The sequence below is a fragment of the Rhinoderma darwinii genome, chromosome 10 (assembly GCF_050947455.1).
Source record: "Rhinoderma darwinii isolate aRhiDar2 chromosome 10, aRhiDar2.hap1, whole genome shotgun sequence".
In the NCBI taxonomy this organism is placed as follows: Eukaryota; Metazoa; Chordata; class Amphibia; order Anura; family Rhinodermatidae; genus Rhinoderma; species Rhinoderma darwinii.
Window position 1 is genome coordinate 13,872,046 of NC_134696.1, and position 26,518 is coordinate 13,898,563.

General features: G+C 41.8%; 1 protein-coding gene across 1 annotated transcript; it reads right to left on the bottom strand.

The window, feature by feature from the left end:
- Positions 1-15,282: 15,282 nt before the first annotated feature.
- Positions 15,283-23,094, bottom strand: LOC142662368 (nicotinamide N-methyltransferase-like). Its single transcript, XM_075840595.1, has 4 exons — positions 22,944-23,094; positions 21,439-21,646; positions 20,720-21,107; positions 15,283-15,318 (listed from the first exon to the last, which is right to left on the bottom strand). The coding sequence occupies exons 1-4, from the start codon at positions 23,092-23,094 to the stop codon at positions 15,283-15,285; spliced, it is 783 nt and encodes a 260-aa protein (XP_075696710.1).
- Between the last annotated feature and the right edge of the window lie 3,424 nt (positions 23,095-26,518).

Sequence of the window (26,518 nt, forward strand, 5' to 3'; positions counted from 1 at the left end):
CTTCCTGACAGAGCCTAGTTTTTCAAATCTGACGTGTCACTTTATGTGGTAATAACTTTGAAATGCTTTCACCTAATCAAGCGATTCTGAAATAGTTTTCTCGGGACACATTAGGCTTTATGTTAATGGTAAAATTTGGTCAATTACATTCAGTATTTAATTGTAAAAAAACACCTAAATTTTGCGAAAAATTGCAAAAATGTGCATTTTTCTAAATTTGAATGTATCTGCTTGTAAGACAGGTAGCAATACCACACAAAATAGTTGCTAATTAACATTTTGCATATGTCTACTGTAGATAGGCATCACTTTTTGAACAACCTTTTATTTACCCCATACTTTACAAACTCCCATAATTCACCCCATTTTAAAAACTGAGCCCCGCAAAGTATTCAAAACAGCATTTAGAAAGTTGATTAACCCTTTAGGCGCTTCACAGGAATTAAAGCAAATTAGGTGAATTTTTTGTTTTTTTTATCTTTTGCAGAAATTAATTTTAATCAGTTTTTTTCTGTAACACAGAAGGCTTTACCAGAAAAATGCAACAAAACGATTCTATTTATAAATATCCCACATGTGGCCCAAGTGTTGTAATGGACTAAAACACAGGCCTCAGAAGAAAATGAGCACCTAGTGGATTTTGGAGCATTCTTTTTATTAGAATATATTTTAGGCACCATGTCGGGTTTGAAGAGGTCTTGTGGTACCGAAACAAATGTGACACCCCAAAAAATACCCAATTTTTGAAACTACACCCCACAAAGATCCTGTCTAGCTGTGTAGTAAGCATTTTTTTATTTTTATTTTAATAATAAAAGTTGTTATTGAACCAATACACTTTACAACATATGAATCCACAGGATTCGAGATATATTATACATTTATATCCAATTGTTGGTTCACAAGTTTTTCAGAAAAAAGAGACAGCGAACTTCAAGGAAACAAAAGAAAAACATAAGAAGAAAAACAAGAACGTGGTCTACATAGACACATACAGTATTGTTACCCATTATTATTACAACACAATGCTATAAGAATTAGAATGTTTCCATTTATCCCAATAGGAAGCCCTTCTGTACACACCTTGAATGGAAGCCAACGAGCACTCCATCATACAATTATTATTCACATATTGCATGAGCTCCGAGATGTGGGGAATGTTAGTGGATTTCCAATGTTTGGCTATTAATATTTTGGCTGATACCAGCATATGAAAAAGTGTAAGTCTATCGGAATAAGCTTAGTCAACTATTCCCACATGTAACAAGGCAAGGGCTGGAGATAGTGTAACCGGAGCTCCTAAAACAGATTCTAAAATTTGTGCAATACGCGACCAAAAGATTTTAATATGCTGACATTCCCAAAAAATATGGAGGATAGTACCTCTAGACGTTAAACATCTTCAGCAGTGATCAGATGACGAAGGATATATTAGAGATAGACGATTTGGGGTATAGTACCATCTATACAAGATTTTCCTGGAAGCCTCTAGGTGTGTAACACATTTTGAAAGAGAACCGGCCAGCTAAAAAGTAGATTCCCAATCTTCTAAAGTAATAGATAAGTCCAAATCCCTTTCCCACCGAGATAGACAAACCAATTTTGATTTAGATACTAACCCACATAACACCGCATATATTCTAGATATACCTTTCGACGTTCTATTCAGATTTTTGAATGCTACTTCCTCAACAGATCTAGGAACATCAGCATAAGCAGGAAAGGAGTTCAGCAGATGTCTCACCCTCAAGTATTTAAAAAAATCATTCTTGGATAATGCGAATTTGTGACATATATCAGCAAACGTCATCAAGTGATGATTTTCTATGAGATCAGAAATAGTTTCAATACCCGCATCCATCCAGTTTTGGATCGCTAAATCAGGAATTAGAAAGGGAATAAGGCGAAGAGGAATATCAGGATATCTCAACGGGAAAATAGGATCCTTCCCACAAAATTTTTTCCACACCAGAAATCCTGCATCTAATGTTAAGAATTGCGACCTAGGCAATTTACCCCTGTAGAAAGTAACCACAATTGGGCATCAACTGGAATATTAGCCCGCAGCCCTTTTTCCATACACATCCAATGTTTTGTAGGATGTTTGATATGCCAGAATCGAACCTGATCTAAGATGGCAGCATAATAGTAGTGAGATATCTGCGGAAGACCCAACCCCCCTTTATTAATGGGTCTATATAGGACTTCTGCTGAAATTCGAGGTCGAGAATTTTTCCAGACATATCTATTAACTATACTTTGAAGTTTTTTAAGATAGGCTCTGGACAAGTAGATAGGAAAATTTCGAAACACATATGATATTTTAGGTAACACCATCATTTTAATAGCAGAGATCCTGCCAACCCAGGACGCCTCATATTTTAAATAAGTAGCTAATTCTTTCTCAACCTGTTGTAATAGTGGAAGGTAATTATATTTATGAAAAAGGGAAGTAGGATAAGTCAGCCGTATACCCAAGTATGGAATAGAGTCAACTGCCCATATAAAGGAATATGCGTTTTGCAAAGACATCTTAAGATCATGTGATAGATTCATACCTAGTATTACAGACTTACTCACATTCAGTTTGTAATATAAAACCTGACAAAACTGTTCCAAAATCTTAGTAACTGCAGATACTGAGACCGCGGGATTAGACATCGCAATAATCACATCGTCCGCGAATAAACCAATCTGGTGTTCCGTGTTCCCAACTTTAATACCACTGATCTCTGGACAGGAACGAATTAAGGTTGCTAGGGGTTCCATGACTAAAGTAAAGATAAGCGGGGATAGGGGACACCCCTGTCTAGTTCCATTTGTAATCCCAAAATGCATAGATGAGCATCCAGACGTATACAGTGAAGGAAATAAGTATTTGATTCCTTGCTGATTTTGTAAGTTTGCCCACTGTCAAAGACATGAACAGTCTAGAATTTTTAGGCTAGGTTAATTTTACCAGTGAGAGATAGATTATATTTAAAAAAAAAAAAAAGAAAATCACATTGTCAAAATGATATATATTTATTTGCATTGTGCACAGAGAAATAAGTATTTGATCCCCTACCAACCATTAAGAGTTCAGCCTCCTCCAGACCAGTTACACGCTCCAAATCAACTTGGTGCCTGCATTAAAGACAGCTGTCTTAAATGGTCACCTGTATAAAATACTCCTGTCCACAGACTCAATTAATCAGTCTGACTCTAACCTCTATAACATGGGCAAGACCAAAGAGCTTTCTAAGGATGTCAGGGACAAGATCATAGACCTGCACAAGGCTGGAATGGGCTACAATACCATAAGTAAGACGCTGGGTGAGAAGGAGACAACTGTTGGTGCAATAGTAAGAAAATGGAAGACATACAAAATGACTGTCAATCGACATCGATCTGGGGCTCCATGCAAAATCTCACCTCGTGGGGTATCCTTGATCCTGAGGAAGGTGAGAGCTCAGCCGAAAACTACACGGGGGGAACTTGTTAATGATCTCAAGGCAGCTGGGACCACAGTCACCAAGAAAACCATTGGTAACACATTACGCCGTAATGGATTAAAATCCTGCAGTGCCCGCAAGGTCCCCCTGCTCAAGAAGGCACATGTACAGGCCCATCTGAAGTTTGCAAATGAACATCTGGATGATTCTGAGAGTAATTGGGAGAAGGTGCTGTGGTCAGATGAGAAAAAAATTGAGCTCTTTGGCATTAACTCAACTAGCCGTGTTTGGAGAAAGAGAAATGCTGCCTATGACCCAAAGAACACCGTCCCCACTGTCAAGCATGGAGGTGGAACCATTATGTTTTGGGGGTGTTTCTCTGCTAAGGGCACAGGACTACTTCACCGCATCAATGGGAGAATGGATCCAGCCATGTACCGTCAAATCCTGAGTGACAACCTCCTTCCCTCCACCAGGACATTAAAAATGGCTCGTGGCTGGGTGTTCCAGCACGACAATGACCCAAAACATACAGCCAAGGCAACAAAGGAGTGGCTCAAAAAGAAGCACATTAAGGTCATGGAGTGGCCTAGCCAGTCTCCAGACCTTAATCCTATCGAAAACTTATGGCGAGAGCTGAAGATCCGAGTTGCCAAGCGACAGCTTCGAAATCATAACGATTTACAGATGATCTGCAAAGAGGAGTGGTCCAAAATTCCATCTAACATGTGTGCAAACCTCATCATCAACTACAAAAAACGTGTGACGGCTGTGCTTGCCAACAAGGGTTTTGCCACCTAGTATTAAGTCTTGTTTGCCAAAGGGATCAAATACTTATTTCTCTGTGCAAAATGCAAATAAATATATATCATTTTGACAATGTGATTTTCTGTTTTTTTTTTTTTATATAATCTATCTCTCACTGGTAAAATTAACCTAGCCAAAAAAATTCTAGACTGTTCATGTCTTTGACAGTGGGCAAACTTACAAAATCAGCAAGGGATCAAATACTTATTTCCTTCACTGTATACCATTGCTGATGGAAAAGTATATAGGACCACATCACTTTGTTAAAATCCCCTAGAATCAATACTGAGCCCAATTTATGTTTGGTAATGAGCTTAAAAATGGACTGGAAAAATTTGGTCTGCTTCTTGTTCAGAGCATAAATGGACACCAAAGTATAAGTAACATTATTAATATCGCAGATCAGCATAACATAGCGCCCAAACGGATCTATTTGAGACGATCTTAGAGTGAAGGCCACCGATTTCTTAATTGCAATAGCCACACCCTCTTCTTATTCAGAGAAGGAGAGACAAAGATATGTGGAAATTGCTTGTGATGTAATCGACATATATCCGCCTGATTTAAATGTGCTTCTTGAACACAGATAATATCCGCATGAGACCTATGGGCTTCTTTCCACAGCATAGATCTTTTAAAGGAACTGTTAAGACCCTTCACATTAATGGAAACTAATTGTATCACCATCTTAGTGCACAGTTAAAGCCCGCTAACTTACCAACAGTTAGACATCCCACTGAGAAATGAAAAGCCATGACAATATGAAATACATAGCAATGTAGATATGCCAGATATAGACAAAAAAACAGAATAGAAATTATAGCTGACAAACAGTCAGTAAACAAGTTACAAACCAGTGAAACTTCACATCCATATGCAGGATGCAAAGGGAGGAAAAAGAAACACATCACTTGCAGTGTTTCAGCATGAACCGCACCAAGGCATACACATGTAGCTCCATCTTCAGACATAAACAGAAGTAGTCCAGGAACATAAGAAAACTTTCAAAGCCTGCCAAGCAGACCCTATGCCATCATATCTTTGCAGTAGAGCCAGCACAGTTCAGTCAATGTGAAGATTTAGTTACCCACTCTTCCTCCAGCCGAGGTGTCGATTTCTGTCTTGGAGAAGAACTTGAAGAAGCAGACGGGATTAACTGCCATTCTTGAAGTAATTGCATCACTTTTCCTGGCGAATTTGCAATCACCTTTCTTCCATCTCTCGTGATCACCAGTTTCACCGGAAATCCCCACTTATAGTGGATATTGTGCATTCTCAGGATCTTTGAAACTTCTTGAAATTACTTTCTTTTAGCCAAAGTTACTGCAGATAGGTCAGTGAAAACTGACACCTCTTGAAATCTTTCAGGTAAATCCACTGGATTTCTGGCAGCTTGCATAATCTTTTCTTTAAAGTGAAAAAAGTACAGCCGAGTTATCACATCTCTGGGAATGGCGGCAGGAAGCTCTTTAGGTTTCGGAATACGGTGAACTCTATCAAAAAGTAAATCCGATGCAGGTGAATCAGGCAGTAAAGCAACGAAGAAATCAGTAAGAAACTTCCCCAACTGTTCAGGTTTAATAGATTCAGGAATACCTCTGAACCTAACATTGTTGCGCCTAGAACGATCTTCCATATCCGCGATTTTCAACCGCATGAGCCCCACTTCTTCTTCCAGGGAAGAGTTAAGGTCTACCAAATCATTATGGGCGCCAGAAAATTCCGCCATTTTTGTCTCCATGTGGGACGTACGTTCCCCCAATGCATTAAATTCAGCTTGAATATTCATAAAAGCTGACTGTATGTCCCTCTGCAAAGAAGATCTCAGACTTTCCAACATACCTTTAAGCATGTCTTCTGTAACAGGCTGAAACAGCCGAGAAGCAGGAGGCAGGGGATGTGAAGCACATTGCGTCCTGTTATCTAACTGCAGTGTGGGAGACATATGAGGAAGCCCCACACAGTTACTCACATTACTCCTGAAAGTCTCTGTGCCAAGCGTGGAGGAGGACATGTGGGGAGATTGATTGCAGCCAGGTTCACTGGTCAGTGAAGATGCAGGCGACGGAATAAATCTGTCTCCTGACTCTGTATCTCGTCTGGTGCCGGCGCCATCTTGTGACCTCGTGGACGGGAAGAACTCAGTGAGTCTCGCTGAGCTCTCTTTCTTCTTTGCCTTCCCCATCTTAAACTTTGATCCTGCAAAGCTTGCAATACTCCTGGACTCAAATATCGTCTTGGAAAGTGTAGATTAGAGCCGCTTTGATGCCTGGTGTAACGGAGGTAAGGCAAACACGTCTTACTCCATGCTCATCTGGCCCCGCCCCCCCCCCCCTGTAGTAAGCATTTTGATCCCTCAGGTGTTTCATAGAAAATTTGAGCTCCAAAAGCCAAATGCCGCTCCTTCCCTTCTGAGCCTTGCCGTGTATCCAAACAACCATTTATGACCACATGAGGGGTATTGCTGTAAATGTAAATGCTTTACAATGTAAATGTTTTACAAAGGAAGGGGTGCTTTTTCTCCTTAAGTCCTTGTGGAAAAGAAAAAATTCTACACTTTTTTGAAAAAAAAGAAATACATTTCACAGCCCAATTCTGTTAAAATCTCTGAGTTTCACTGAAAAGAAAATAGGGTACAAAACGTTGCAAACATTGGACGTTACGTTGGTAATGCCCTATGTTTGCTACGTTTTATAACCCATTTTATTTAAGATGATGTAGGATTTTTTCATTTCCACAAGAACTTAAAGAGAAAAAATCACTCCTACATTTGTAAAACAATTTCTCCCGAGTACAGCGATACCCCATGTATTGTCATAAATGGCTGTTTGGATACATGGCAGGGCTCAGAAGGGAAGAAGCAGCATTTGGCTTTTGGAGCTCAACTTTTGCTGGAATGGTTTGCGGAGGCCATGTCTCATTTGCAAAGCCCCTGAGGGGCCAAAACAGTGGAAACGCCACACAAGTGACCTCATTTGGGAAACTACACCCCTCAATGGAAATTATCTAGGGGTATAGTGAGCATTTTGACGAAACAGATTTTTTGCAGAAATTATTGGAAATAGACTGTGAAAATGAAAATCTAAATTTTTTCCAACAAAATGTAGGATTAACAAAATTGTTTTTCATATCTAAAAGAACTAAAGAAGAAAAAGCACCCCAACATTTGCAAAACAATTTCTCCCGAGTACAGCAATACCCCATATGTGGTCATAAACGGCTGTTTTTACATACGGCATTAATTAGAATTAAAGAGGCTCTGTCAACAGTTTATAAGTGTCCTGTCTCCTACCTAATCTGATATGCGCTGTAATGTAGATAACTACAGTGGTTTTTATTTTGAAAAATGATAATTTTTTAGCAAGTTATGAACAATTTTACATTTATGCTAATTAGTTCCTAATGACCAACTTGGCAGGTTTTTTTAAAAAACTTTTTACTATGTGGGCGTTGCAAAGAGAAGTGTATGATGCTGACAATTAGCGTCATACACTTCTCTTCATTCATGTCCAGCTTGTTTCACTGCACAGCGTGATCTCGCGAGATCACACTGTGACGGGACTTCTCTGTACAGGTTTTTCATCAGAGCCATGAAAGACTGAACAGACATCACCTCCAGCTGCTGCAGATTCGGATAAACGTCCTGGCACGGCTGGAGGCGGTCTGTTGGCTCTTCCATCGCTCCAATGAACTTCCTGTGGGAGGTAGTCCCATCACAGCATGATCTCGCGAGATCACGCTCTGCAGTAAAACAAGCTAAACATGAATGAAGAGAAGTGTATGATGCTGATTGGTCAGCATAATACGCTTCTCTTTACAACGCCCCTATTGGTCATTAAGAACTAATTAGCATAAATCTAAAATTGTTAATAACTTGCTCAAAAATGATTGTTTTTAAAAATAAAAACCACTGATTAGGTAGGAGATAGGGCACTTAAAAACTAAAATGAAAAATATATTTTTTCCAATAAGATGTAGATTTCGCTCAAAATTTTTCCTTTTAACAAGGGAAAAAGAAGAGAAAAATAACCCAACATTTGTAAAGCAATGTCTCCCGAGTATGATAATACCCCATATGTGGTTTTAAACTGCTATTTGGACATACAGGAGGGTCCAGAAGAAAAGGAGTGGTATTTGACTTTTGGAGCGTCGATTTTACACTAATGGTTTTGCCATGTTGCATTTGCAAAACCCCTGATGTACCAAAAATAAGTGACCCCATTTTAGAAACTACACCCCTAAAGGCATTTATCAAGGGGTGTAGTGATCATTTAGACCCAACAGGTGTTTTTTTAAAAAAAAAATTATTCCCTGTGGTTTATGCAAAGTGCAAATTGCAATTTTTCCTCTGATCTGCCATTTCACCGCACAATATGTTGTTCCCGGCTTGAGCCACTGGAGAATCTTAGCCCATAAATTGTTAAGCGGGTTCTCCCGGGTATGGCAATGCCATATATATGGACGTAAGCTACTGATTGGGCACACTGTAGGGCTTAGAAGGGAAGGACTGCCATTTGGAGTGTGGATTTTGCTTCGTAGTAGCTTTGTTTGTATTTTACTCATATTTCAGTTTGTAATTAGAGGGTATATGTAATGTGGGCAGAGTACTTCAGGGCATAATAAGAGGGTAAACTATCCATAGATGTGTGGTATTCTGTAAAGCAATCTGTTATGCACAGGTCAGTGTCCCACTGATAAACGTTGTGTCCATTCTTATCCCCCTTTTGTAACACTCTGCATTTCCTCTTTTGTAGTTTGGAAAATTTTGCTGGGAAAGTTTTGCCCTGGTATAATACGGGCACCCTCGCTTCCAGCAGATGTGCAATGTCCCTTTGCATCTGCTTCACAAATACTAGGGCCCTGAAACTGAAGGAATGTTCCCCTCCGGCCTGCACATCGTGATGTTTTTTCAGTTTAGGACACATACGACTTTTTGATCACTTTTTCTTTCATTTTTTTGGAAGAGGAAATGACCAAAATAAAGCATTTCTAATTTTTCACTAAATGTGTACATTCATAACAGAGAATGTAGCATTTTTTTTTTTCTTAATCAGATTTTTATTTACAGAATTTCAAGTACAAAAGAAAGAAACAGATACATACAAATCAATATATACTAAGTAATTACAGTACTGAACCAGTACAGTTATTCAAAAGAGTACTATAAACAATGCAACATTCAAATCAGCACATATGAGTAAATTGTTGTCTTGGCAGCATGAGGAGATTCAATATAAATTAATAGAAGTAAGTAGAAAGAAATGAAGTAAGAATACCCAAATAATAAAAATAACATAAGTTAGAAAGAAATTAAGAATGAGAGAGAGAAAGAAGGTTTAAAGAATTGGAGAAGGGAACTGAAATGGGGGAAGCCATACCAATATCAGATGTAAGTACCATCTATAATGTCAACGTATGTGTCAGAGGACCAATAAGGTTAATTTCAACCTAACCAAGTAGCTAAATGTGGGCCCGATTTAAAGGAAGACCATGCCTGCCATAGGAGCATAATTTGAGCGGAGTGATCTCCATCTTCCGCCATCAATGTTTCCCTCTGTAGAAGATCCATCTCCACAACCCATTCTTTGATTGTGGGGGCTCGGTGGACTTCCAGTGCCTGGGGATGACAGTTCGAGCTGCCATCAGAAAGTGTCGGGGCAATCCTCTTTTTATCCCCGGTAATGGACCAGGAATCAGAGATAAGAGAGCAATCTGTGGAGTGGGCACCATGGGAGGTCTCTCAACCAAGGCATAAATATCAACTACAGCTTTCCAGGAAGTCTGAAGGACCGTGCATGACCAGAAGATATGTAGCATCGTTCCGTTCTCCATGCCGCAACGCCAACAAATATCAGACACATCAGGATCATTTTGTGTAGGATCAGAGAGCCTCAATACCACCTAGTCAGAATATTTAAATTATTTTCCTGAGCATGACATGCCATAGACATTTTATATATCAACAGAAAAATGCACATACGAGCAAATTGTTGTCTTGGCAGCATGAGGAGATACAATATAAATTAACAGAAGTAAGTAGAAAGGAATGAGGTAAGAATACCCAAATAATAAAAATAACATAGGTTAGAAAGAAATTAAGAATGAAAGAAAGAGACCAGAAATAGAATGGAATCACCACAGACAGCGTTCCGGCCCCAGAACTACTAAGTTCAGGGAAAAAAGAAAAAACTATGTCTAGTGTTCCTATGAACAGATCCTAAATGTGAAGTCGACTGGACAATGGAAGAGGGATAATCCTAACCTAATTCCTTATGCCCGATATCAATTTAAGAGTAACACAAATTGCATAAAATTCAAACAATATCAATAGGAGGTTCAAGAGATCTTGTCCTCAAAATAATTAGGAGCTACGACAGTCAATATCTTGGCGAGAATTATGAAAGTATTAAAAAGTAAGGCATGCAATCTATCAATTTCAAACACTTAGAAGAGCGAACATACATAGCCCATGACGTCCTCCCCAAAGGAGCTATCAAACCACATACTTCCGCATGATATGGGTTAAGAGGAAGGGAATAAGGCAGGATCAGTGTTTCTATAAGCCGCCCGGCAAAAATAGACTGCTTGGTAAACTTCTAACAAAGGGGGATTAATCTTACAGTGCTATCTTCCACTCAAATGTGTATATATAGCTTTTTTATTTATGTGAAAATATGTAACTCCGCAAAGTGGATGGACATGACAAGGACCTGTACTTTAGCAGAATGTCAGCAGTATGTGCACCTTAGAGATACACTACCGTTCAAAAGTTTAGGGTCACTCAGAAATGTCCTTATTTTTGAAGAAAAGCACAGTTTTTTCAATGAAGATAACATTAAATTAATCAGAAATACACTCTATACATTGTTAATGTGCTAAATGACTATTCTAGCTGCAAACATCTGGTTTTTAATGCAATATCTACATAGGTGTATAGAGGCCAATTTCCAGCAACCATCACTCCAGTGTTCTAATGGTACATTGTGTTTGCTAACTGTGTTAGAAGGCTAATGGATGATTAGAAAACACTTGAAAACCCTTGTGCAATTATGTTAGCGCCGCTGTAAACAGTTTTGCTGTTTAGAGGAGCTATAAAACTGACCTTCCTTTGAGCTAGTTGAGAATCTGGAGCATTACATTTGTGGGTGCGATTAAACTCTGAAAATGGCTAGAAAAAGAGAGCTTTCATGTGAAACTCGACAGTCTATTCTTGTTCTTAGAAATGAAGGCTATTCCATGCGAGAAATTGCCAAGAAACTGAAGATTTCCTACAACGGTGTGTACTACTCCCTTCAGAAGACAGCACAAACAGGCTCTAACCAGAGTAGAAACAGAAGTGGGAGGCCCCGCTGCACAACTGAACAAGACAAGTACTTTAGAGTCTCTAGTTTGAGAAATAGACGCCTCACAGGTCCTCAACTGGCACCTTCATTAAATAGTACCCGCAAAACGCCAGTGTCAACGTCTACAGTGAAGAGGCGACTCCAGGATGCTGGCCTTCACAGCATAGTGGCAAAGAAAAAGCCATATATGAGACTGGCTAATAAAAGGAAAATATTAATATGGGCAAAAGCACACAGACATTGGACAGAGGAAGATTGGAAAAAAGTGTTATGGACAGACGAATCGAAGTTTGTGGTGTTTGGATCACACAGAAGAACATTTGTGAGACGCAGAACAACTGAAAAGATGCTGGAAGAGTGCCTGACGCCATCTGTCAAGCATGGTGGAGGTAATGTGATGGTCTGGGGTTGCTTTGGTGCTGGTAAAGTGGGAGATTTGTACAAGGTAAAAGGGATTTTGAATAAGGAAGGCTATCACTCCATTTTGCAACGCCATGCCATACCCTGTGGACAGCGCTTGATTGGAGCCAATTTCATCCTACAACAGGACAATGACCCAAAGCACACCTCCAAATTATGCAAAAACTATTTAGGGAAGAAGCAGGCAGCTGGTATTCTATCTGTAATGGAATGGCCAGCGCAGTCACCAGATCTCAACCCCATAGAGCTGTTGTGGGAGCAGCTTGACCGTATGGTACGCAAGAAGTGCCCATCAAGCCAATCCAACTTGTGGGAGGGGCTTCTGGAAGCATGGGGTGAAATTTCTCCCGATTACCTCAGCAAATTAACAGCTAGAATGCCAAAGGTCTGAAATGCTGTAATCGCTCCAAATGGAGCATTCTTTGACGAAAGCAAAGTTTGAAGGAGAAAATTATTATTTCAAATAAAAATCATTATTTCCAACCTTGTCAATGTCTTGACTATATTTTCTAGTCATTTTGCAACTCATTTGATAAATATAAGTCTGAGTTTTCATGGAAAACACAAAATTGTCTGGGTGACCCCAAACTTTTGAACGGTAGTGTATATATATATATATATATATATATATATATATATGCACTAAGCTTTTTCCTGGTGCAGCAGCTGCCCATATCGACATATGATTCATATTTTCTCTGCACTTGATTATATAAATAAGGGGATACAAGGCTCATTTCTAGCAATAAACTAGTGAGGAAAGTCCAGTAAAGAGGGTCAGACCAGTAAAAAGTGGGCATGACTTACTTCAAAAACTAATTTCCTTGTACCTCGTACAACCTACAGTACGTATTTTATTATATGAAACAAAGTTGCAATAGAGGCCCCATGCACTTCAATATAAGGTCTATTACAGCTCCGTACAAAACAGAGCCATAGTATGCCCTCGTGTATAAGCCCTAAGGCTGGCCATACACATTAGATGTATGTCGACTATCTTATGTGTATGGTCCTATCCCGACTCTCCCCTGACGACAGATGTTGGTAGAGAGAAGTGTTGAGCATGATGAATTTCAACATGTCTGATCCTTTCGTCTTAAAATGGATAAGCCGCTACCAGAGGAATGTGGCTGCAACTTTCTCACTTCTATCTGTTAAAAACACATGCACGTGTATAGTGGAGTCGGGAGGAATAGCTGTTGGCCGAAAACTACCTCAAGTGTATGGGCAGCTTAAGGATGAGGACATCTCATAGTAATTGTTACTAATATTTTTTGTCTATTCCTTTTAACTTTCTGTGTCTTAGACTCAAGACGAATATAAGGTTCATAAATGAAGATTCTTAATATCTATGATAAGGAACAGGCAAATAATAATGATCTCCTCAAGGAAAGCCCACAGTTATATGTTATATGTTTATCTTTATCACAATGTTATTATAATGCAAATAGCCAGAAGCCTCATAATACCACATGATGTCCCAGATGATCACACTAGTTCCCGGCACTATTATCAGTACAAGGAAAGATTCCAAAAACAAAGGGGCTGTAACAACAAATAACCAATTGCTTAACAATAAATTTAGAGTAAAATCTTATTCTATTCAAATGATGGTTATGTGTTGGCTGTATATACTAAGGGGGTTCTCCTCTTTGGGCAATCCCTGTCAGAAGGGTCAAGTGACAATAAACAGAACACAAAGTGTACCCCTGCTGAGACCTCAGCGATCAGCTGTAATCTATGAAAAACCTGACAGTAAGTGCTTAATTTCCCCGCAGCGCCACCACAGGATAAATTAAGCATTGCACAGTGTCCATTCATATCCATGTGTTGTCTGTGTAGTGCAGGACTGGACAGGATTATGAACAGGGGACCTCACTATATGAACTCTGAATTCCCTAATAGAGTCTATGGACAAGTCATTGACAAGACATGTAAGGAGCAGCAAAATATAAAATATAAAGTGGGGGAATTTAAGACTGGCGTTTTATATGTCAAGCTTAATATGAGGAGCGCTGTTGTCAAATAAGCTTAATTTAATAAGAATATTAAATAATTTAATAAAATAAGCATATCTCTGGCTTTCTGTGCACCAGAAGGTGAAATCTATTATAACTGAGAGCTGGAGAAGATTTGCGTTAGAATTCAAGCCACTTTGTGGCGTAAACTATAGAAAACGTGTAAGGTTGCAGGGGTTTATCCAGAATCATAAATTATTAGCATTTACATGATAGGTGATAATTTCCTGCAGGATTTATTTTAGACAATTATATTGCGCGCTAGACTCTAATTAAACAAATTAACAGGATTCTCTTAAAAATCGATAAGTAAATGTAATCATAGAGCAAAAAAGGAAGATTCTTTTTGATTATTAGATCTTTTTTTTTTTTTGCTTAACCGATTCAGGACCGGACTATTTTGAACCTTCAGGACAAGTCACTATTTAGCCATTTTTAGCACGTGTTAATTTAACGGCTATAGCTTTTTTTATTTGTTGTGCTAGCGACGTTATTTTTGTGATTTTTTTTTCGTAGTCAATGCAGGTTACTTTTTTATTATTTTTATACACATCCTTTTTGTGATTTTAGAATTTCTTGGCTTAAAGTTTGAAAATAATAGTAAAAAAATGTTTTTTACATTTCAGCTTATATTTCTGGTAAGAATAAAGTTTTAGACTAAAATAGACCATTAATTTGTGATAGCCATTGTCTACCATAAATTTTGATATATTACATGTCTATTTTAGGGTAATTAGGTTACGACAATGATTGGTGGAGTATAACAATTTTTTGGGGTGGGTATTTGATTTGTATTTATTATTACATTTTTTTGCACTTTATTTTACTTTTAATTTATTATTATTATGGTCTGTACCTCAAAGATCAGAAAAGACCTTTGGGGGAAATCAGCCCTTTTATAGTGACTATTGTAATAGGGCTTTGCTGGGTCTAGTTAGCAGCAGACTGCAACTAATGGAATCCTGGCAATAATGTGACGAGTCACATGATCACTGGGACTAATAGAGGCAGTGGTGCTACCGCTGCCTCTATTCTGTACATATCGCTTATTGAGCAATGTGTGCAAGTGATCAGAGAAGGTAAAAGCAGCGAAAGCTGCTTCTATCTTCTTCTCAGGGTCCTCGGCAAAGTCCCAAAAAGAATCGAACAATTATTGTTATGCTATTCTATACTGCACTAAGGAAGCTTCTTTTTAATTATTAGATGTTTTGTAAAGCTTAACATATGAAGTAATGACATGAAGACTTTGTAAGATTCAACCTACTTCTCCTTGTGAGCTGCAATAATCATGATGGCCTTGTAATGGCAGGAAGGAGGTGAAGGGGAAGTGAGCCCTAATCTACCCACCGCCCTGTCCCTGCCTACTTGCAACGACCCGCCCTAGGCGACGAGGTACAACTGGGCGGCGGTCCCTACGCTGGCTAAGTGCACGGGAAGACAAACAGGGAACACGCAAGGGAAGGGGCAGTAGCCACGGAACGCCACGAGGAAACGGGGCGGCGAACGAACAGTCAGGACCAGGACGAAGTGAGTACACCCGAGCGGGCACGGAGACAGAAGCAAGCCAGGGGCAAAGCAAAGCAGGTCGAGCAGAACTGCAGCAAGGCAGAAGCACGGCAGAAGCAGGCTGGAGCAAGCAGCAGTGGGGCCAGGAATCCAAAAGAATTACAAGCACTGAGGGAGAGCACAGGGCAGGTAATAAAGGGCAGGGGGCGGAGCTAACTCTGACAGACCAGGCCGCGATAGGCTCTCCCACTCCTGAGCCTGCCACCCTGGTTGGTGGGAGATGGTGTCAGTCGAACAGGTCTGGCCTCAGGTGTGGATTGATTAATCCCAGGAGTATAGCTAGATGAAGTACCTGGCAGATCCCTAACAGTACTCCCCCTTTTATGAGGGGCCACCGGACCCTTACTAAGGGGACCCGGTTTAGTGGGGAAGAGGAGGTGGAACCTCCTGATCAATACCCCAGCGTGAACATCACGGGCAGGTACCCAAGTCCTCTCCTCCGGCCCGTATCCTCTCCAATGGACCAGGTACTGGAGGGAGCCCTGGACCATCCTACTGTCCATAATCTTGGCCACCTCGAATTCCACCCCTTCAGGGGTGAGAACGGGAACAGGAGGTATCCTCGAGGGGGACCAGGACGGGGAGCAGCGTTTAAGGAGGGAGGCATGGAAGACGTCATGTATGCGAAAGGATGGGGGGAGCTCCAGACGGAAGGATACAGGGTTGAGGACTTCAATGATCTTATAAGGTCCAATAAATCGGGGAGCAAACTTCCTGGACGGGACCTTAAGGCGCAAGTTCCTGGACGACAACCAGACCAAATCCCCGACGACAAACCGGGGGTTAGCAGAACGTCTACTATCCGCCTGAATCTTTTGTGCGCTCTGGGACGCCTCTAGGTTCTTCTGAACCTGGGCCCAGACAGTGCACAGTTCCCGATGAACCTCCTCTACCTCAGGATTATTGGAACAACCAGGGGAGACGGAGGAGAACCTTGGGTTAAACCCGAAATTACAGAAAAACGGGGAGACCCCTGATGAGTTACTGACCCGGTTATTCAGGGAAAATTCAGCAAGGGGAAGGAATGAGACCCAATCGAATTGACAGTCAGAGATGAAACACCTTAAATATTGTTCCAGGGATTGGTTGGTCCTTTCCGTTTGGCCATTAGTTTCGGGATGGAAGGCGGAGGAGAAGGACAGATCAATCTCCAACTTTTTACAAAAAGCTCTCCAAAATAAGGAAACAAATTGTACCCCTCTGTCAGAAACGATATTGACTGGGGCCCCATGGAGACGCAGGATGTGTTTCACAAACAAAGAAGCTAACGTCTTGGCGTTAGGTAGCTTCTTAAGGGGCACAAAGTGGCACATCTTGCTGAAGCGGTCGACTACCACCCACACCACCGACTTGCCCTGAGATGGAGGCAAATCGGTGATAAAATCCATGGAGATATGGGTCCAAGGTCTCTGGGGGATGGGCAAGGAACGTAGTAGGCCCGCAGGTCGGGACCTAGGGGTTTTGGACCTAGCGCAAACCTCACAAGCGGCGACGTAAGCCCTAACATCTTTAGGCAACCCAGGCCACCAATAGTTTCTGGTAATGAGGTGTTTGGTGCCCAAGATGCCAGGATGACCAGATAGAGCGGAGTCATGGTTTTCCCTGAGTACCCTCAGCCGGTATTGCAGGGGAACAAACAGTTTGTCCCCAGGGACGTTCCCGGGAGCTGCACCCTGATCAGCCGCGATATCAGAAGCTAAATCAGAATCCGTGGCAGAGACGATTATACCAGGGGGTAAAATACAAACAGGATCCTTCTCGGAAGGAGGATTGGCCATGAAACTACGTGACAGAGCGTCAGCCTTAATATTCTTGGACCCAGCCCTATAGGTAACCAAGAAATTAAATCTGGTAAAGAATAGTGCCCACCGAGCTTGTCTAGGATTAAGCCTCCGGGCCGATTCTAGGAAAACCAGATTCTTGTGATCCGTAAGGACCGTTACCTGGTGTCTGGCCCCCTCCAGGAAGTGCCGCCACTCCTCAAAAGCCCATTTAATGGCTAGAAGTTCGCGGTTGCCAATATCATAGTTACTCTCCGTGGGCGAAAACTTCCTAGAAAAGTAAGCACAGGGGCGGAGATGGGTGAGGGAGCTGGTACCCTGGGACAAGACGGCCCCCACTCCCACCTCGGAAGCGTCAACCTCCACAATAAATGGCTCCTCTTGGTTGGGCTGAATCAGCACGGGGGCCGAGATAAAGCACTTCTTGAGAGTCTCAAAGGCCTGGACGGCCTCAGGGGGCCAATGGAGGACATCGGCACCCTTGCGGGTAAGGTCCGTAAGAGGCTTAGCGACGACCGAGAAGTTGGCAATAAATCTCCTGTAATAGTTGGCGAACCCTAAAAAACACTGTAACGCCTTAAGGGAGGCAGGTTGGACCCATTCCGCCACAGCTTGAACCTTGGCAGGGTCCATGCGGAATTCATGAGGAGTGAGGATTTGCCCTAAAAATGGTATCTCCTGTACCCCAAAGACACATTTTTCAGTCTTAGCAAACAGATTATTCTCCCGAAGGACCTGGAGCACCTTCCTGACATGCTCCACGTGGGAGGACCAGTCCTTGGAAAACACCAGTATGTCATCAAGGTACACAACAAGAAAATTACCCAGGTACTCTCTCAGGATTTCATTAATAAAATTCTGGAAGACAGCAGGGGCATTACACAACCCAAAGGGCATGACCAGGTATTCGAAATGACCCTCGGGTGTGTTGAACGCAGTTTTCCACTCATCCCCCTCTTTGATGCGGATAAGGTTATATGCCCCCCGTAGATCGAACTTAGAAAACCATTGGGCTCCCTGAACCTGATTAAAAAGATCCGGAATCAAAGGAAGTGGGTACTGGTTCCTTACGGTGACTTTATTCAGGTTACGATAATCAATGCACGGCCTAAGACCACCATCCTTCTTCCCCACGAAGAAGAAGCCAGCACCTACAGGAGAAGTCGAGGGGCGAATGAAACCCTTGGCCAGGCATTCTTGGATATACACCCTCATCGCTTCACGTTCAGGACATGAAAGATTAAATATCCTACCCTTAGGAAGCTTGGCACCAGGCACCAAATCGATAGCGCAATCGTAATCTCTATGGGGGGGCAACACCTCGGAGGCCTCCTTAGAAAACACATCGGCGAAGTCCTGAACAAACTCAGGAAGCGTGTTTACCTCCTCCCGGGGAGAAATAGAGTTAACAGAAAGACATGACATAAGACATTCATTACCCCATTTGGTGAGATCCCCAGTATTCCAATCAAATGTGGGATTATGCAACTGCAACCAGGGAAGGCCTAAAACCAGATCAGACGATAATCCCTGCATCACCAGTACAGAGCACTGCTCCAAATGCATGGAGCCAACCAGGAGTTCAAAAACAGGAGTATGCTGAGTAAAATAACCATTAGCAAGGGGGGTTGAGTCGATTCCTACTACAGGGATAGGATAAGGTAAATCAATACAAGGCATCTTTAGAGACATAGCAAATTCCACAGACATGATATTAGCAGATGAGCCAGAATCCACGAAAGCACTGCCCGTGGCAGACCGGCCAGCAAACGAGACCTGAAAGGGAAGCAAAATTTTATTGCGTTTCACATTAACGGGAAATACCTGTGCGCCCAAGTGACCTCCCCGATGATCACTTAGGCGCGGAAGTTTTCCGGCTTCTTATTCTTGCGCCTGGGACAGGTGTTCAGTAGATGCTTGTCGTCCCCACAGTAGAAGCAGAGACCATTCATTCTGCGAAACTCCCTACGTTGTCGAGGGGACATGGAGGCCCCGAGTTGCATAGGTACCTCCGAGTCCTCCGTGGAGGGGCGAGGAGACGGGACCTCGGGGGGGATCGCAGAAAAGTCAGAGGGGAGCACACTGAAGCGTTCTAGCTGACGTTCCCTGAGACGTCGGTCAAGTCGTACTGCTAGGGCCATAACCTGGTCAAGGGAGTCAGGCGAGGGGTAGCTAACCAGCAGATCCTTCAGGGCGTCAGATAATCCTAACCTAAACTGGCACCTTAGGGCCGGATCGTTCCACTGAGAAGCTACGCACCACTTCCTAAAATCAGAACAGTATTCCTCAACCGGTCTCCTACCCTGACGTAAGGTCACCAGCTGACTCTCGGCTAAAGCAGTCCTGTCAGTCTCGTCGTAAATGAGTCCGAGGGCAGAGAAAAAACGATCAACAGAGGAAAGTTCAGGGGCGTCAGGAGCCAAGGAGAAGGCCCACTCTTGGGGCCCTTCCTGGAGTCGGGATATGATGATACCCACCCGCTGGTTCTCGGAACCTGAGGAGTGGGGCTTTAGGCGGAAATACAGTCTGCAACTCTCCCGGAAGGAGAGAAACGTCTTACGGTCCCCTGAAAACCGGTCAGGTAGCTTGAGGTCAGGTTCTAGAGGTGAGGTGAGGGGTACTACTAAAGCAGCGTCACCCTGATTGACCCTTTGGGCCAGGGCCTGGACCTGTAGGGAGAGGCCCTGCATCTGCTGGGTCAGGGTCTCAAGGGGGTCCATGATAGCGTCAGCGTAGGAGAAATGGTAGACTAGGTAAAGGCTTGTAATTATGTAATGGCAGGAAGGAGGTGAAGGGGAAGTGAGCCCTAATCTACCCACCGCCCTGTCCCTGCCTACTTGCAACGACCCGCCCTAGGCGACGAGGTACAACTGGGCGGCGGTCCCTACGCTGGCTAAGTGCACGGGAAGACAAACAGGGAACACGCAAGGGAAGGGGCAGTAGCCACGGAACGCCACGAGGAAACGGGGCGGCGAACGAACAGTCAGGACCAGGACGAAGTGAGTACACCCGAGCGGGCACGGAGACAGAAGCAAGCCAGGGGCAAAGCAAAGCAGGTCGAGCAGAACTGCAGCAAGGCAGAAGCACGGCAGAAGCAGGCTGGAGCAAGCAGCAGTGGGGCCAGGAATCCAAAAGAATTACAAGCACTGAGGGAGAGCACAGGGCAGGTAATAAAGGGCAGGGGGCGGAGCTAACTCTGACAGACCAGGCCGCGATAGGCTCTCCCACTCCTGAGCCTGCCACCCTGGTTGGTGGGAGATGGTGTCAGTCGAACAGGTCTGGCCTCTGGTGTGGATTGATTAATCCCAGGAGTATAGCTAGATGAAGTACCTGGCAGATCCCTAACAGGCCTTATAGTCAATAAGGTCACTGACAGCCGTTCTCTTCTTGACATTACAGTAATCAATGATAAAACCTTCTCCAACTAGAGCTTTCCTGACAAAATCCTCATCAAATGTGAAAACATGGAACTTGTCTTTTCCGACTGTGAAATAAGTTGTATCTAAACACCCAATTATTATAAGGTGTCCTCCAGGTTTAAGCAACCTAGAGAACTTCCTCAGATATCTGATGTAATCATCTTGATCTTTGCTGATAGCATCCAGAAGACAATCACTGATGACACAATCGGCTGGTGGTAAGACCAGCGGGTCTGTCATATTCTCTTTGTCCAGGTCGTATTTCACAACATGTTGAATGGCTGATCTCAGATGTCCCTCTTTGTCCTCAAAATGATCACTGGAAAATAAAAAAGACAGGGAAAGTGATTGTCCCACAGTCAACACCAACATGGTGGCTCAGGACTTAGCACTGGACTATTGACTTGCAATACTAGAGGTAAAGCTTGAAATAATCCTAGACTGTTGCACCAAGTTTCAGGCTTTTACTCTGCCTTTCCAGCATTGACTTTTATAAGATCTCCCCCTATGGATAAAAATATTGAACTGAGTGGGTAATACAATTTTTTACTTTTAACTTTAGTTTTAGCAGAGAGAACCTTTTCCTGGATCTTTGACCCATTTTCCATTATATTTGTTGTTTTCTCTTGATAATTGGACAAATACGTCACCTGTTTACTTCTTTCTCTTGAAGAAGTGTTGATGTGTGGCCCCAATAAAATGCTCCCGTACGTTCGTCCACCCACCTCTTCAGCTCCATGATGCATCTATTATTGACCTTCAGCACTATGATGTTTTTGAAAAACTCACAGGCTGAATATAGATGATGAATAAAGGAACCAATACTGAGGTCAATCAAGATGTCTCCATTAATATGACCTGCAGAAAAAAACGTTTTGATTATTGAAACATCTGATACGTTAAACCCTCAGATTTTGTGGATACACAAGGACATATGTCTGTATCACTTCTAGCAAACTATATGAACATTGGGTTTCCAAAACTCAAAAATCTGAAAAAGAGGTTAAATAACCCTCAAATGTTCGATAGGTTGATGACATCAATGTATTTTAGAAGGTGAAGACTGCAATCATCTGAGGTAAGAAAAGGAGAAGGGAGGCTCATGGAACCATAACCAGAACAATCCAAAAGTCTTCAATATATTTTAAAGGAGAGGCTTATCTGATGGGATGGTTTATAGTTCACCTTATGTGTCCTCAATAACCAGGGATGTAGATGTTTACCTGTTGTGGCTGCAACTCATGTATCTATATGTAGAATGAAATAACTAAAGTGGAACATACAGCAAACATGGGGGCCCTTGTGTAGTATCTTCTGTATAATGTAAATTAAGAAGAAAGGTGTGAGACCCCCCTGACTGGATTGTATATTCTAAGGCACCACACTGGACACACAGAAACCTTATAATGTGTCCCAAGGGGTGTTATAGGTATTGGTCTTCAACACAGCCTTATATACAGACTCAGAAGTCCTAGGAGTAGACATTATTGTCTTGAAAACATTTTTGCTAAAATTAAATAATTTTTTTAAGAATTAATGAGCTTCATTTTGTTTTTCTTTTTAGTATAATTAAATATCCACAGAGCTACAGCTTCACTTATGACTTCTATGGTTTCTGATTTCTAGACCCTCAACAGAATATTTTTTTTAGCATCCTTTTTTTAAAGTATGGATATCTGTCATTACACATAAAACTGTAGAATCTAGAGATCAGCGTCTAGTTTGCATATATCTAAAAAAAACATAAAGATTGGAAGAGATCAGAAAATGACAGCAGCTCAAACTGATAAACCACAAAAGAGATAACAGCAGATTTAGGTAATTGCACCCACAATTAGAATTTTTGAGATGCCCTTCATAATCCGCCAAAAAGTTTTTCCAGTGTACTCGAGGTTAGAGAAGGGAAAACAATGACTCTACTGAACCCTGACATCTTATATTCATCATCATATACAGTGACTAGGGCTTTGCTCTGCTCCGTGTAATTTTCCAGCTGCTAAGACTGGGGCGGTATTTTCTCCCTCTGATCTCCCACACCCCAAAAAACAAGTTTGCCCAATTTGTATTCAGTTGTTTACAATTGTTAATAACCAATGAAAAATAAAATAATACACACATCAATGTATCTTAGGAGTAATAATATCAGGATACATACCCTCTGAGAATATTTGTTTAAGATTATCAATGACAAATTTCAAGGTGTCATCTCCAAAGACCATGTCAGATTTATCTGAAAAGTAATTCTCCAAAAATTGTCTGGAATCAAAGTCATGTACATGATAGTGCTTATGTTTACTGGATTCCATCATCTACTCCTGTATCACAGACGGGGTGACTACCTCTAGACCGGGGCACAAGGTGTTTATATAATTACCAGGATTCAATTTACAAAGTGTGTTACTAAGAATAACATGACATGATGACTTATTATATTCATGAGAAGGTCATGGGAACTTGTGTTATAATAAATTCACAAAGAGAAATAATGATCTTTAAATAAACAATTCATTTTATTGTTAAAGTAACAATGAGACAAAGAAAAAACAAAACAGAAAATTGTGTCTTTGTCAGTCTGTCAGGATGCAGATCTTTACAGTCCTAACAAGCTGAGAGGATGGAGTCTCCATATCTATATTGCCATGCTACTGCATAGTAGTGCTATGCTCACAATTCCCTATGAGTGTAGTCTGGTAATAGGTTATGGGCAGTATGGCTGGGAACTCTGTGAGGTCTTATTAGAACTTTGGTGACTTGGTGCTACTTGTAGATGGTGTGGCTGGGCGGCTTAGCACCTAACGCTGACCACCAGATACTGCAATGTGTATTGTCTTCTACGGGTCAAATCTGCAGACCTCCTGCTGGATGCTTGAATATGGAGATAACGTGATTTGTGCACAACTCTTAATATATTTGGTGCATTTTTAGTTATGTGACAGTAAGAAAATTATAAGCAAAATAGTATTTATAACATATAACAACCAAATAACATAGAACTCTTTGTATTCTTTGCGGTATTTATATTAAATATGCCCCCTGGATACATGATGCACCTTTAAACAGAAAACTAAGCAATTCTATTTTTATGAACCTCTTTAGTGTACAAAATCAAAATAAAACTCGGCGCTCTGAACCAAAAAAAAAATATGAGAACAATCACTCAAAAAAACAAAATATAAATAAAATAATAGAAATGTAATTTAAAATAGATATCAGTCTTCAACTTATAATATAACATGGATAAAAATAAATAACTATATATATATATATATATATATATATATATAATGTCCACTATAAAAAAACAGTATCTTCATCCTGAATAGAAAGTTCTCTGGGTTTCCGATCAGACTGATTCACCAGCTCTCATACTCAGACTTTCCAACTTTTTAGTGATCGTACTCCTGTGTATTCCACCGACTCTCTGTTGCTTTTGACTAGACAGTCTTCTCAGGATATTGGTGCATCCCAGATCAGACGTATAGAGCTAATGGATAAATATATAGTTTAGTGGACACAAATTAAGCAAATTAATAAAATTCTCTACAAATTCCCTGGGTTAGTATCATCTGCCAGATATTGACATTCTGCTTTGTATGTTATCAACAAGATGGCTTATAAACATTCTAAAAGAAATAGTCCCTAATACTGACCCTTGTAAAAAGGCAAAAACATTATTTAAAACATTTGAGTTAGCTTATGCAGGCGATTTTAACTCTACCCCTGATCTGCCCAGAAATGCCCACAAACCTTCCAGAAATACTCATTTTTGGCTCATTTAAATAAGACCTTCTCCTTTTGCGTTCTGTTCCATGGGACAATTCCGTGATAAATGGGATTGTTGGTAGGTATGCAGTAGTAACCTTGACCGAGTCTTGGTATAGTTCATAAATAAATACCATTTGTTTCTGCCCTTCCCATATATTAACCTAACTACACACATTTTTTTATCTGTCCCAGCATTCTGACTTTATGTGCCAACCTTTTTAGGTGGAGCTGTAGTAAATATTTTTTTTAAAGAAATCTAGATATACAGCATTCAAAGCCTTACCTACAGGGTTAGATTCTTCATGGAAGTCCCTAACCAGTTGTTAAAATGACAGCTGGTTTGCGGAACCGGGAAGTAGGGGCATCCCAATCAGGTCTTACCTGCATTCCTTTTAAAACTAGATACATTGGAACAGCCCTAACTGGCATTTTCGGGAGCAAGTAGACCATCAGTTTCCTTCTTTGTTGTAAGAGGGACGATGCGATGACCGAATCACGATGCTGACGTTGTCCCTGCATTGATCCGCTTGACGTAAAGAGGCCAGACATGCATCGCTGTATGACAGCAGAGGGTTGGGGACAGATAAGTTTGTTTTAGCGTCACTGTTCGTAATGCACTTCATCATTAGGGTGCACTGTGTGGTGCTTTACTTTCAGGAGGCACAGCATATGGCACTTAATTTTTGGTGGGCACAGTGTGTGGCACTATTTTCAAGGGGCATCTTGTGTATGGTGCTTTATCTTTATGGAACATAGTATCTGGCACTTCACTTTTAGGGGGACAGAGTCAGGCTCTTTTTTAGAGGGAACTGTGTGTGAGTGTTGCTCGATTTACCGGGGGCACAATGTGTGGCACTAACTTCATTGGGTAATGTGTGACACTACCTTTGGGGGGGGGGGCAGATCTTTACCATTGTTCATCCCATGCTGGGAGCTGTACTTTCACGTCATACAAATTATGGTGGAGGTTTTCTTCTCCTTGTGTCAGCCTTCTGTTTCATGCGGTCCACTGCCATTAGGATGGAGGATCGAGTCTGCTGCCAGATCTGCAGGAAGTCTCTAAATGTGGAGTCAGTCGCTGGTACCTGGGAAGTATCGGGCACCGGGAGAGGAATTAGTGGGTGCTGGCCGTAGACAATGAAGAACGGTGTATTCCTTGTAGACTCGCTGGTGTGATTATTGTAGGAGAACCCATGGGAGCAAATGTACCCAGCCATCATGCTGCTTGGAGATTAAGTGGCGTAGGTAATTCTCCTAGATCAGATTGATCCTCTCGACCTGACCATTGGACTGAGGATGGTAGGCTGAGGAAAAGTCCAACTTCACGCCGAGGAGTCCGCAGAGGGCTCTCCAGAACTTTGAGGTAAACTGAATCCCCCGATCAGAGACAATATGCTGCGGCAAACCGTGCAGGCGGAAGATGTGTTAGATGAATAGCTTGGCCAACTGAGGAGCAGAAGGAAGACCGGTCAGAGGAACGAAGTGGGCTATCTTCGAAAATCGGTCCACCATCACCCAGACAGCACTGCATCCAGCAGAGAGAGGCAGGTCAGTGATAAAGTCCATAGCTATATGCTGCCCGGGAGCATTGGGCACAGGCAATGGCTGGAGCAGACTAGCAGGTCTGGAGTGTGCGGCCTTGTTGGCTGCACATACAGAACAGGAAGAAATGAAGTCCATAATTTCCTTGGGCAGCGTGGGCCACCAGAAATGATGAGCGTATTGCGTACCACCGCATGACCTGTCAGTCTAGAGGAGTGTCCCCAGAAGAGGATTCTTCCACGATCAGCCAGGCGCACAAAATTCCTCCCTGGAGGAATGTCCCCAACTTCCAGGGGATTGACAGAGACAATGCAAGTTGGATCAATAATGTTCTGTGGACTCTCTATGGTGTATTCCGTCTCGAAAGACCTGGACAAGGCATCGGCTCTCACATTCTTGTTGGCCAGGCGATAATTGTGCTCA